The 14184-nt window shown below is 35.7% G+C and overlaps 1 protein-coding gene across 2 annotated transcripts in view; it reads right to left on the reverse strand.

The window, feature by feature from the left end:
• The window catches only part of LOC117782145 (protein outspread), a 75822-nt gene that overhangs the window by 23429 nt on the left and 38209 nt on the right, over positions 1–14184 (reverse strand). For both annotated transcript variants that reach the window (XM_034619120.1, XM_034619122.1), the window contains exon 2: positions 9285–9365. In XM_034619120.1, the coding sequence (XP_034475011.1) occupies positions 9285–9365 (81 nt within the window). The remainder of the gene's footprint in view (positions 1–9284; positions 9366–14184) is intronic.

The following is a 14184-nucleotide window of genomic DNA, read 5'->3' on the forward strand; positions in this document are numbered from 1 at the left end:
TATCTAGGTGCGAGAAATCGAGTCTGCACATTGCAACGCCAACTAGCTCGCTGATCTCGATGCTTTGCTCTTGGCCATTAGTTATTAGACCTGGTCAATGTGTGCGTGTATTGGAATTTCAGCAAGTTTTGTGCAGCACAAAATGTTAAAATATGATATTACCCAAGCACGTTGGCTCTACACTCAGCCGAAAAAGCAAAATAAAAATTCAATAGGTTAATAAACTTTTAGCTTATAGAGAGAAAGAAGGAGCAGGGGGATGGGCAGCTATGGTTATTGACAAATCAAAAAGTCTACGATGTGTAACCATTTATTGATGTAGCACATTGAACTCAGTTACGGCTTTTGCTTTGATACGAATCAAATTAGTGCATTCATAAGCTAAAAAATGGAAAGTTCTGAAAAAGAACAAAATTATATATATATATTCGAAAAGCGAGTTTTTTTAAAGTAGTGTATCAAAGGATACTTGATTAGTCAATTAGACTTATTAATATTGTGTTGATTAAAATATGATATGTAAGAGCAATCAGTGCAATTAAATTGAATGAATATTTAACAGTATCTCATTTAGTCTTATATGATATCTATTGTTTCTTGCAGTGTATGCAATAATTGAACGTAAATGAACTTTACGCTAACGAAGGTCAATTGATTTTAGCTAGTATTATGTGTCTTATGATGTTGTCATAGAGCCATAACACCAGACATCTGGTCGCAGATACCGACAACAGCATATAGGCTAATTACGAGCACTCCCTCCCCGTTCTTGGTTCTCTAAAAACAAACTGATTGAGTCGGTAAAAATACTGAAAAACTTTAGAAAATGGCATTTGAGAGACCACTAATTGCTTCAATTAGTAGAGTAACAGAGAACCTCAAAAACAGGTGTGCGAATGAACAATCGCCGCTCGAACAGGTTGTGCAATGTTTCGTAACTTACAAAGTACGAGTATCTTGGTTAACAATTATTCTCCGAGTTCACGATATTTGTGGTTGCAACTATGGGATGTCAATTAGACTACAAATTGACCTTGAATCTTATGGAATAATACAGTACACTGTACATACTTAATTGCTTGGAAGGAAGGAAAATGCAATGTTGCATCTCTTGAGGCTTGAGTTACTTACCTGAAAAGGTAAAATGAAAAGAGCCATTAATAACTTGTGTATAATGCTGCGAAATGTGGGCCCAAAAAGCAGAACACTTCCTCATTGCCAAGAGCCAAAGAGGCAAAAACCAAAGAGCCAAGAAACAACAGCCGCCTAATCTTACAAGCCATTAAAAACAAGCACAGTATCCAGTCTAAAAGAGCCAGAACGCCTTTCCAGAGTCAGAGTCTGAGTCTGAATCTGAGACCGAGCATATAATGAATTGTCAATCATTATGTAATCTTCGAGTAAAAAATGATGCAGCAGGTTTTCAGTTTTCGTCTCTCCTCGTCTCTCTTTCTCTTGCTGTATTTCTCTCAACAACTGAACAGTGCGTGGGCCGCAGACATTTAGACAGAAATACAGAGAGATACTTTATACTACATACAAACTGTGGAGTATACGTTTTAGATCTTTTGCCGTGTGGCATGTGGCGCTAACTCAGATCTCGAGAGAATGTCAGACTGAACATCATTTATAATACGGACAGCAAAGGCAGCATCATCATTCCCACAATTCCAGCAACAACCGGGAAAGGTCTTTGTAGGGTTTTTCTTGTGGCGGGTCATTGATTCGTGATTCGTGTTTGCATGACGATAAAATATAGCGCCAGCGCCCTTTTGCCACATCTGACAAGACGCAACACGATGATGAATGCCATAACTAGACCTCATAAATCCAACTTATTCGGCAGTTGCACCTCCAAAGGGAGCAACGTGCCAGCAATTCAGTTTGGCCTGTCAACGCAGCTTGTGTAAAGAGGATAGATGAAATGTTTTGGCCAAGACCTCAGACCTTAGTGGGTGTGCAACACTGTGAAGAGTTGGTAAATGAGAATTACATCAATTGATTTGCGTAGTGTGGGGAAAATTGGAGAAAGTAATAGATGTTAACAAACTGTATATAATTCGAAGTTATCCAAAGTCTATTGTTGTAATGATAATTATCATACAAATGGATATTAGCAATTTAAGGAAACAATAGACATCAAAAGATACTCGAAATACGATTGATTTGCTTTGAAATTGTATTAAAAAAAATATTATAATTTTAAAAATAAAAATTATGTAATAAAATGGATTGGTTGATATTAATAAATATATTATTAAATTATTCATACCATCAACTCTTCATTTTAATATTACTATTATATTCAATATAATTGATTAATTAAATGCAAATATCTTTTGAACCGGATTTATTTCTTTTATTTGAGATATTTTAATTAATTCCTATGCACTCTTAATCACACAAAATTTATGTAAAACTATTGAATGGTAGATAATAATTACAAGTCTGCCTAAATAGATAAATAAAATGGATGATGGAATAACTGTCATGTTTGTTTTCCGAATCAGCTGAAATTTTCAGAATATAAAGCTAATATAAAAATATATAAATCAATAGTCATGAGTTTTGTTTAAAGTAAAAAGGCAAATCTCTAAATTGGTTTACACATAAAAGTAAAAAACTTGGTTGTTGGGCAACTGAAATTACCAAGCGGAAAATTGATTATCGATTATGTCATTAGTAGAGCGGTCTAGATTTGAAAAGTGAATTCGAGTACGTGCATTGATATTTGTTTGCTTGCTTGGCAGCTGGAGAGCAGCTGTCACAACAGCTTCCTCTGGACTATTAACTTGTCAGTGGGTTTTTTTCTCTCTCCCTCTCTCTCTCTCTCTTTGAGTAATTTGCGCACCTATTGCAACAGCAACAACCACAGGTAGGGGGTCTCACTTTGAGGCCCCGATGGTCGCCCAGTCGCCCAGTCGCCCCGTCACCCAATCGTCAATCATTTTCATTTTGTTAAACGTGCCAAATAGCCGGCAGCGGAAATCGCTCACTTTTTATGGCTATGACAGCGAGTTTATTAAAATACGCTTTTATATACCAAATGCGGTTGCAACATCGCTTCACTGCAATGCAAGTGAATGCCACGCCTATCAGAGCGAAATGGCTGACACTAAAAGTGGGCAGCAGGCATTAGCCACAAATGTTTACATTTTACATTACAATAAAATGATGAAACTAAAATTAATACAGACAATGAAACCGAATGCTTGTCATTTGCGAAATCGATCGAGAAAATAATCAATTTTAAATTTAATTTAAGAGAACTGAAAGTAAATATATAGAAACATTTATTAATTAATTAAAAAATGAAAATGATAAATAGGCTATGCTTAAAAAATTTTATACATTTTAAAGCTGTTTTAGTCAAAAGCAAGCATGGTTATATATATCTATTCTGTTTACTTTATTGTTTTCAATTTATCCTATTTTTTAAAGTCTATGAAATCGTATTTTGAAACAGTTTTTATCTTTTAAAAACTTAATTAAAAAAGTGACAGTAAACAAAAATTAGATGTAAAAACTATAGTATGTGTATACTATGTATTTACGTAACAAATTTTTAATGTTAAGTTTTCGCTTAGAATTAAAGCTATTAAAACGACTAGGCTATTAGATACCCAGCATTAAGTTTCATATGTATTTCCACTTTGTTTTACTTTCAGTTCTCTTAAGTGTACTGTTAGACTACTTAATCTTCTTTCCCAGTTAGTCTCCCATCTCCTACTCTGCTTAGCTCTTCTACCTCTTACTCATTCTGAGCCTTTTGTTGCTGTCCCTGTCTTTGACAGTTTGTCAATGTAACCACATGAGCTCAGTTACCTTACAAGCTTCCACCTCCTCACCCCGCAGTCGGCTTTGTTGAGCCGCCGTGCCCCGTTGCCCAATGACAATGACGGCGTGGAAACCGAATACGCGGTTCCAAGTCAACGTCATCTCCGTTAGACGCAGAGTCTATGGTCTGCCTTCCGTTTATATAATGGAAAACGAGAGGGAAAAAAAGCACAACAGGCAGATGCGCGACCACGTTGAGAGCTGGACGCGTTGTTGTCATCTTGAAATATGACTATAAACCATATGGAGGTGGAATTTTTGCGTCACACAACGGGGATAGAGTTGTGTTTTTTTTCTATGTACATATGAAATGAGTGGCAGGCTGGACGCAAGACGAATGCTGCCAGGCGGAATGGTATTTCTTCTTACCTCATCTGTAATTTTTTATTTTTATTTTTTATTTTTTTGAATGGTCATGCAACACTTTGAACCGTTAGGCACTCAATGGCAATTAATTAACACACATCCCAAGTACCGCCCACGAACTGTTGCCTCCCGCTCACTTGTTGACAGTTACAAATACATTTGGCTCAAAATAGGGCAATTGTCTGAATTAGTTCAAGCTAATTTTCAGTTGCGCCCAAGTCGCGTTAGAAATTACCATAAACATATAAATGTACAGCCTTGCATTAAGATTTATGAATGAAGCTTGAAGAAAATGCTGCAGAATAAGTGTGAATATGTATGAACATATATAAATGAATCTTGTTTCCCACTCAAGGTCGGTTAGGGGTACGATTGGGGCTCGGGGTGCATTCCGTTGAAGTAGCAGCAGCCATTGCAGTTTATGGCAAAGAGTTTAGCACGCCAAGATCTATTAGCATGTTATTCTAATTGCAATTTATTAGTGGCGGGGGCTTGTGGCAAGCACTGTGCGAAAGCAAATGGACAAACAGACAGACTGAGAGACTGACAAAACAACAGACAGTCAATTCGTCAAGCTCTCTGCGTCATGCTGTCAAAGTCTCCATATGCAAATTAGTTGCATGTGCTTAACCCACTTGCCGCTTAATGGAATGACGAACAACTCAACAGCTGTTTGCAAACATTCAACTCTCACACCTATATATTCACAACAATATTATGCAGTACTATGCATTTTTGATTTTAAAAAAATAATAGGAATAATATTGAATATTTTACATGTAGTTGAGAGGTAGACATATGGTTCCAGCTCAAAATTAAAAGCAAGATAATGGAGGTTCTAAATAATTTGCTACTCAGATCTGTTAGTTCCGAATAGAACGAAAAGGAATTTTTTTATTACACATCGCAAAGAGTTTTTAAATTATAATGTTGTTGCATATATGCTATAGATATGGAAATGGTAATGCATATATTTTAATTCAAACGGTTTAAGAACATTTTGTAACTGTGTAATTTATTCAAAAGTATAACTTTTGAATTCGAACATCCTTCTCTTTACTTCGAAATTAGTTACAGATAGAATTTAATTTAATTGTTATCGATCAATTTATTTCCTTTGATAGAATTTGACGAGCCAAAGTCTAATTTGATAGAAAATATTTTATGTGATCTCTATTAAAATTATTTAATTTAGATTGTTAGACATCCCACAATAAATATTCAAATGTAAACTTCCTCTATACTCATTAAATATGCATTAATTGCATTTCCTATGTTCCACCTACATTCTATGCCATATCGTTTCGTTTTGTTTCGATTCGTTCCGTTCCACTTGGTACGCCCACGTGCAGTCTGCGGTCTGAGGTCTGGCTAAATGTGAAATTCCATTGCAAACCCTCTTCCCCGTCACTATTCCCTCTCAGCTTGCTGTTACCGTCACGGAGGCAACTGTTAATTGCGTCTAATGAATTTGTTTACGTTATTCGGATATCCAAAACGTGTTTCACTTGCAATATTATTTTATAAACGTAACGGTCTGCCTCTCTTTTCATCCTCTCAGTCTATTTTATCTCTATCTCTGTCGAAACTTATTCCCTCTGTAGAGTCTTGTAATTAGTTTTTCCAATCACTTAACAGGAAATTACGACTACGCACTGTGGGCGTATCATAAAAAGAAGCCAAAATGGCCCCCACCTAAAAAATCGTAAAGCTTTTTATAGTAAATTCTGCCATCAAGAAGACTATAAACTGAAACGCCTCAAATCCCAAAGAGAATATACAACAACAACCGCAACAACAACAGCAACAACAACCGCAACTATATAATACGCAACATTTTGTGTAATTTTCGTAATGCAAACCATTTCCTTAATAAAGGTAAGGCATTTCCCAAGAGTGAGCGAGTGGGACAGACTGAGAGACAGAGTGAGAGACACAGTGAGAGAGAGGCAGACGTTCCACTAATGCGTGCATAATTTTTAATAAATATTTCAAGATCTTGGCATGGCTGCAGGCCTAGCTGGGGCCTGGCCTCGTAGACAGCCCATGGAGGCCTCAGCAAACGCTTCCTGGTTTAATTAATAAGGCAGACACGGATCGATGACCGGACCAGGCCAGTTCAGGACCGGACTGGCACAGGCCCCGGGACTTGTAGCTTGTCAATCAACAACATTTGTGGACAGTGGCCAAGATGATTGTGATTATCATCAACTGCATTACTCGGATCTGGTATCTGGACTCTTGGAGATTCAGTTCTGTTGTTGCAAACACTTCCGTTTTGCCGGGGCCAAGTACGTTGAACTTTTACAGCTCTTTTCAGCTTTAGTTATCCTTCAAAGCAAAGACCGCTTCTCCCCCCTCAAAATTGTTCACTTTCCTACCTCACAGAGCCATAACCGAACTCATCTGCATGTTGGCTTATCGGTTGCTGCTCAGCCAGCGCTTAACTTGGCCCACGTGTTGTGTCTCCGGTTGTGTTCCTCTCTTCCTCGCCACCTCCTTGCCTCCCTCCAAGTGTCCATCCCGGCTTGGCAGGTTTTCTTTCGAATGAAAATTGTGCACTTTGTATGCAGAAAAGCTGGCGCGCCGATAAAAATCTACATAATTCTGAGCTGTACGTTTATTGCCGTTTCCTAGCGCGTTAAAAAATGCACTTCAAAGGGGGAACGAAGAATGGTCAGAGTGGTAACCTGTTGCCGACAATCGAGAGAGACAGAAGAAAAAAGACACCAGAAGAGCTAAAGCGAAAAAGATGATGGAGTAAAAAAGAGTGCTATAAAGGGCCACGGATTTTAATGCATTCATAATTGTAATCAATATCAAGCTATATGATAAATTATCTGCACCAAATTACACCATTTAAGTTGTCAAACGAAATTATCAGAAATTGTGCAGCGAAATTTTTAGTACACCACTCACAGAGTTCAGATCTTAATTTATCTTATTTCTTATGAGGCTTGTTCCAGATTTAATGTGCTGTCAGACCTTTAGATTAATATGCAGAAGCCGAAACCAGGAAAAAATATCCATATATTTAGCATTATAATTTAAGGAAATTTTAAAAAATTGTACGGTGATCTTCAACTTAATTTAAATATTTATATTTAAATATTGTAATATTTAATATTGTTTTACTTTTTTTATTGATCTGCTAATTTTATAAAATTCATTTTTAGAGATTATACTATTTTTTTGTTGCTTAAAAATTGTTTACCTTGGACTTGGACTTCTCTCTTTAAAAGTACACTCTGTTTTACCACCAAAGACGAAACCTTAGGCATATATATAGAACACTTTTTAGGCTAACAAATAGCTAGCGGCCTTTACAGCCAGTTCTGTTTGCAGTTTGTGGTACAACTCGAAAAGATTTGCCAAAAGGAAACTTAAATAAATTGCCTGCACCTGCAGCTAAAAAAAAAACTGTGAAATGTTATAATTGCTCAAATGCTCAGCTGGAGCTAGAGTAAATGATGGCTTTAAGGGTTTGTGAATAGATCAAAAGACAGACGACCAGTGAGTAAACTGCAGTAGGTAACCCAGAGCTCAGAGCTAACCGTGGCTGAGTACTCGTACTTACTTTCTAAATATGCCAAAGAAACAGTGGGACATGAGACTTGAATGAGCTGAAGATTACCATTTGCTGCTTAAGAGCTTTTTATGAGTGTGAAAAGAATTTCTGATACGGATGGGTGCGTGACAAGACAGAAAGCATTTTATTAGATGAGAAAAATTTGTTAAAATACTTGAATGCCTATCTCTTTACAATAAACATTTTATTGAGACGAATATGTTTTCTATATGAATATTAAGTTTTTAAGCTTTTTTGTTATTATAAACTTAATAAACACGATTTTCTTACAATAGAAAAATTAGGAAAACAAAGTACTATTTGAATATACAAATTTTGCCACCCAATACTAAGTAAAATAAGCTCAAAATAATTATCGATAAGATCTGATCTTTAATGTGTCTATATACTCTACACATGATACATTTATCGTGTCACGAGAGAAAACACGACACACGAATATCTCGAATTTCTAAACAATTTCGCTGCTAGAAAGAAAGTATCCTCTATATGCACATACCTAGGCTTTTGCCACGCCTCCAAAAATCACTTGTTTGGTCGGATAATTTATAGCAAGGTAAAAAAGCGAGGGATATGAATAAAAAGAGGGAGCAATGCAGAGAGAGAGAGAGAGAGAGAGGGATCAACGGATACTTACACATCCGGTTAATACGCTGGCTATGGATCTATGAAGCAAATGTTAATTAAATACCTGTCCAACCATTAAAAAACATACGTAAATTTATGCTGTTAACGAGGAAATGCGCAATGCGCATGTGCACACTTTTATTATTATCGTCGACGTCGATGTGAGCGTTGACGTTGTTGTTGATGTTGACGTTGGCTCAAACTCCAGTTGGATACTTGGCCATTTCAACAAAAATGTTCCCCCCTTCCCCCTGGCGAATTGTACCGCACATTTTGCTCTCTAGCGGCATTTGCATACGAGTTTGTCGCAAATGCTTTCGGCTTTAACGATGCGCTGCCTGCTGCCTTCCACGTCGCTACGTCATTCGCTAATTGGTCGAGATACGTATCGGCTTTGGAGAGTGACAAGGAGAGGAATAGGCGTTGCCCGGCCTGGACCAGTATTAACAGTACCGAGTATCGAATACCGAACACCGGGAAGCGGGTAACGGATAGCAGGTACAGGGTATTGGGGTATGCCAGTGTCAGGGCCGTAACATGCACCGTTGTCACTACGGCCAGTGGTACTTTCTTTAACCAAAGAGACCAAAAACCAAAGCGAAGCTGTCAAATATTTGGCCAAGTGCTGTTCACCAAACAAGTCGAGCAATTTGCTTTATGGGATTTACTTGTACGATAGCCAATCGGCATTTTGGAAAGTGAACAGAGTAGATTTGTTTAATGCATTTGCAAGTCAACTGCCAAAAAACTAGGAGACTGACCTATGACTAGCTATATATTCTCTGCTCTTATCGCATATATATATGTATATTAACATATATATATATATATTTATTTTAATCAATAGCACACATAATTAACTTACCTTAGTTCTATACAATGGATTGCTGAAATCCCAATCCGGCGCCACAAATAAATAGCCACATTTGGAGACCTTACGGGATGCCTAGAAAGAAATAGAAAAGTAAATTTAAATACAATTTTGGTAATATTTATAACAAATAATTATATATATATATTGCAGTTTTATAATCAATCAAAAGATTACATGCAAATATAATAAGAGGACATTTTTTTGTATTTCTGAAATTAAATAAAAAAGTGTATTCCAATAAGGTTTAAAGCGAAACATTATTAAACAAATATGATTAAAAAACTATTTAGAAAAAATATTAAAATCAAACCCAAACAAAAAGCAGGCTAAGAAACTGAGAAGATGGCGTGTAACTCAGATCAGTCTTATTTCTCCCAACTGTAAGTATTACTGGAAAAGATCTTTCTATCGATAGTGTCAACAATTATTTCAAGTTTCTTTGAGTTTTGCTCGCAAAAATTTGCCTTCGTTTCCACGGAAATACAACAAAGTATCTCGGCACGTGGTACCCCAAAATAACAAAGAAAAAGCTTTAACGAGTTGGCACCCTAAAGAACAGCAACCTCAAGCATGACTAATGTTAATGACGTGCGCCAATTTAACTATCTGCGAGGTTTTTCTATTGCTATTTTTGGGCGCTGGCAAATATCATAAATAACCCACAAGTTTAAAGTATTCTTGACAAATAGATAAAATGTCTTATAACTCGCCGCCTTCACTTTTGTTGTGGAATAGAGACAGGGGAAAGTGTGTACCTCTTGACAAAATAGACAATAAAAAACAATTGGTTGCCCCAAAGTGGATTTTGTCATTGATCGTTTGTCGCGTCAGTCGACTTGTGGGTGCCTCGATAAGACTGCAGAAAGAATTGTCTACACTTATAGTAAAGGTGCTTGTAAGTTGGTATGGTCAGACCACCAGTCTAGTATTTGAACTGATTTTTTATTAGATAAGTTGAGTTAAATTCCATAAGATCGATCATAAGACAGCTTTGCTTGCTTAAAGTTTTCTCTTTCGAAAGTTGAGGAATGATCAAATATCTAAATTAATCTGATTTGGTTTTGGTATACTATAAATAGTCGTTGATATCAATTACATTTTATTTTAGTAGCGAGTGGTTCTACTATTTCGCCAAAAATATCATAAAGTTTTGTTATTTTGATAGTTATTTTTAATCTGTCCTTAGGTGATTTTTTATCGATTAATTTTAGCAAAATCGTAACATAATCAATTCTGGGAATACCTTGTTAATCTAATGACTCATTATTACTATCAGTACTATCAATTTAACGATTCTATTCACTTTCAAATGAATGATTATTATTTTTAGTTGATATGGAAGAATAGAAAAATCCCAAAAATGAAATCCCAAGTTGAAAAATTAATCGAATGCCAGTTCTGTATAGTCAAGAGACCAACAGTTAGGCAGCTAACCATTGTTGAAACCATTTAATGGAACATTTCCGGACCAATCTAAGACATTTTGTCGGCTGGCATTTTAGCTGCAATTACGCTAGCGAATTTTATTTATTGTATCTGGCAATGTTGCTGCATTTTATTGTTATGTTTTGTTTTAATTTTTTGCAATGTTTGTGGGGATCATTTAAGTGCGCCATTTGCAGTGATTTATGTGAAAATTCGCACGTTTTGTATTCAAATGGGCCGCCAGAGAAGTGAGTCTACCTCAATACAGTAGTCAGACTCAGCTACTGTTAGCCTGCAGTTTGGGCCAAAGCAACAAATTCAATTGGAGCAGAGACCGCGACCATCAGCTAACTCATTTGCTTTAGCCAACTGCATTGAAAATTTAACACGTTTTTCACATTAATTGCAATGGGGCTGCCTAATGGGTGTCAGTGGCAGTTGCAGGGAATGGGCGGGGCAGCAACAGAGGCAACTACAATTTACTTTGTACACCTTCCAAAAAACAAATACGGACCCCCAACAACTCTTTATCGCGATCTACTTTTGTCACATTTTAAACTAAACAGTGCAACGTGTTTGCGACGAGGACTGACAATTGGCTATAGTAACTGCGTCATCGGCTTAACCTGGCCCGAAGTGTCTGAAGGTTAATTCGACTGCCACACAAATTCTTAATAAAAGCTTAACACAATACGAAAAAATTCGTGACTAAATGCGACACAATTGTTGCCAATAAAATGAAAACATGTTTCAGTACAAACAAAAATGCTAACTTTATTCAAGTTTATGTTTAGGTTTGGATAATTAAAGCTGCACTTAAACAAGTAAGGAGCAATTTTCAATTTGTTTAAATATAATTTAACTTAAAAATTTAAGTGTAATTAAATCAAGGTAAGGAAATCTGCTATTCTACAATTAGGTAAATTAATTTTCTGTTTAATACACCTATAAAATTGGTTAATTGATTTTAAAAATATTTAAGATTGTAAATTGGTTTGGTAGAATTTTGATTCATTTTTTCATTACTCCTTCAGAATGTGTGGAATCCATAATTTCTTCTTCTTCCGTGAATTTTATTTCAGAAATAATTACAGTATCAAGGGGGGATTTCAATTCAATCTGGAAATGCCCATTTTTGGTCATATGATGGCAACTTTTGGATCGTTCATGTCTCGACGTCTCACATAAAAAACGCTGGAGGCCTTGTGGGCTGCGCGTGCAGAATTTTTGAATTGAGGAGGCAAGGGCGATACGTGGGCGTGGCTGACCAAAGAGAAATGTAGGTTGTCCGCTGACTAATGAAACGAACAGCAAGCCCCAACACAACAATGTGGGCAAAGAAAAATGGACTAAGTAAAACCAGGGCTGAGTTCGAATCGAAACACGCTGATTTATCGAGGTTGATCGTAAAAAATGAATAAAAGAAATACGAAAATAACAAATAACACATTTATCACGATTTTAAGAACTACCTCTGTACTCATCCAGTGGGTATCCTAAAGTTCATTCACAGGGTATTTTTGATATCTAGAACTCCCGATAAATACAATATTCTTTGTTTTTAATTGAAATGTGAAATAAGGACAATAATCATATGGTTTATTGAACAAGTTTTTAACAATACAAATATCAATTAATTCAATTGAATTAACGTAAAATTTTTAAACAAAAACAAAATAACTATGATAAATTAGGAACAATTGAAAGATTTAATAAAAAAACAAACAGACAAAGAGAAAATTATTTATTCCTGAACAAAAGAGGAGCGTGATTTATCATTTATATTTAGAAACTGCAATTGGGTCAGAGCTGATATAAAAGAGTACTAAGAGTATTTATAATCGAATAACTTTCTATAAGAATAATTATATCTTTTGAAAATTATATATGAAAGTACTTCACTATGTGTGGTCTAGAAAAGAAATTGTAATTAAAATTTCTGAAAATCAGATATTTTTAGTTCCAATATCGAAACTACAACGTGAACATATTAAAGTGTATTCATGATTGTTTTGCTTTCATATTATAGATTACAAGATAGAAATGTCTTTTATAAATTATATATTTATATATTTTAATGGATGTATAATCATAAATAGGAATAAAATCAATAGAAATACAAAAGAATTGCGGTTTTGATACTCCATTGAAATTATCTATATACTTGATGCAGTCATGCAAATGCAATTATGTATGCCAGTAACAACACCAACAATGACAACTAATCATAATTATTTTTTGCTTGGCTCAGCTTATACTTACGAGTTCTGCCAGAGTCTCTTGAGACTGTTGCGCAAGCGTGTAAATGCAATAAAGAATGCATTCCATTAGTATTAGAGTATATAAGTATAGGTAAATAGTATATAAAGATTGATGGGATAAGGGGAGTGTTACTGGGTGGGTAGGGGTTATTAGCTGCTGTATAAAAAGATGATGATGCATGACATTTATCCAACTCTTCGCAGAGATGACATTCAAGTGGCGAGCCTCGAAATGAATTTCAATTGCCGCCAACTTGTTTTCGATTTAATTTGATAACGAGCCACAACCAACCCATCGTCGTTGTCGTCTTATGACTGCAAAATGTCAAATCAAAAGTCACGTTTTCCGCTATGCTTAGCCTGGCCATTAACAGAGCACCAGCTCCAACTTAAACTCCATCTTCATCTAGCAGCAGCTTCATTTTAAAGCTCTGCTCATAAATCGAGCTGTTGCTCTAACAAAATTTCACTTTTTCTGCTGCGGCATCGTCTAATACACCGATTGACAAATAAACAATTTGTGGCACACACAGGCACATATACATATGCAATAAAGATAGATACCTATACATAAACTAAGTATACTTATGTATAAAGATATATGCTCGGACATATCGAGAGAGACTCACGCACACGTGGACGTGTCCAGGTCCAAATCAAATCCATCTCTAAACTCGCCACAGCTGGTGGAAAGTTGTTTGCATTGTTGTTGTTGTTGTTACTGTTGTTGTGGTATCTCTTGGGCTTTTAACTCAATTTGAGGCTGGTTTTGTCGTCGGTTTGTTTTGCTTGTTTATTTACACACATGTGTCTGTATTTTCAATGTTGCTGAGTTTCTAAGCTGTGTCTTAACAAGTCACCAAGGCAGTAGCCAAGCCGATTCACACAACAACAACATTACTAATAGTAATAACAACTACAACATTTACCACAGAGACTGCAACAACAAGTTTGATCATAAACATGATCATATAATTATGATATTCGTTGTGTTCAGCGAATCTTCATAGATAAATAAAATCAAAAATAATTATACTAATAATAGTATATTACTAAAATCTTTCAGTTTTATTTCTTTGTTAAGTTGAATTGCATGTATTTAATTACATGCTAAAATGTATCTTTTTATTATTGATATATAATATATTTTACTCATTATTTGTATGGTTCTGGTAACTTAAACATCAGCTTACAAGTGTAGGTTT

This window comes from Drosophila innubila (assembly GCF_004354385.1).
Source record: "Drosophila innubila isolate TH190305 chromosome 2L unlocalized genomic scaffold, UK_Dinn_1.0 4_B_2L, whole genome shotgun sequence".
In the NCBI taxonomy this organism is placed as follows: domain Eukaryota; kingdom Metazoa; phylum Arthropoda; class Insecta; order Diptera; family Drosophilidae; genus Drosophila; species Drosophila innubila.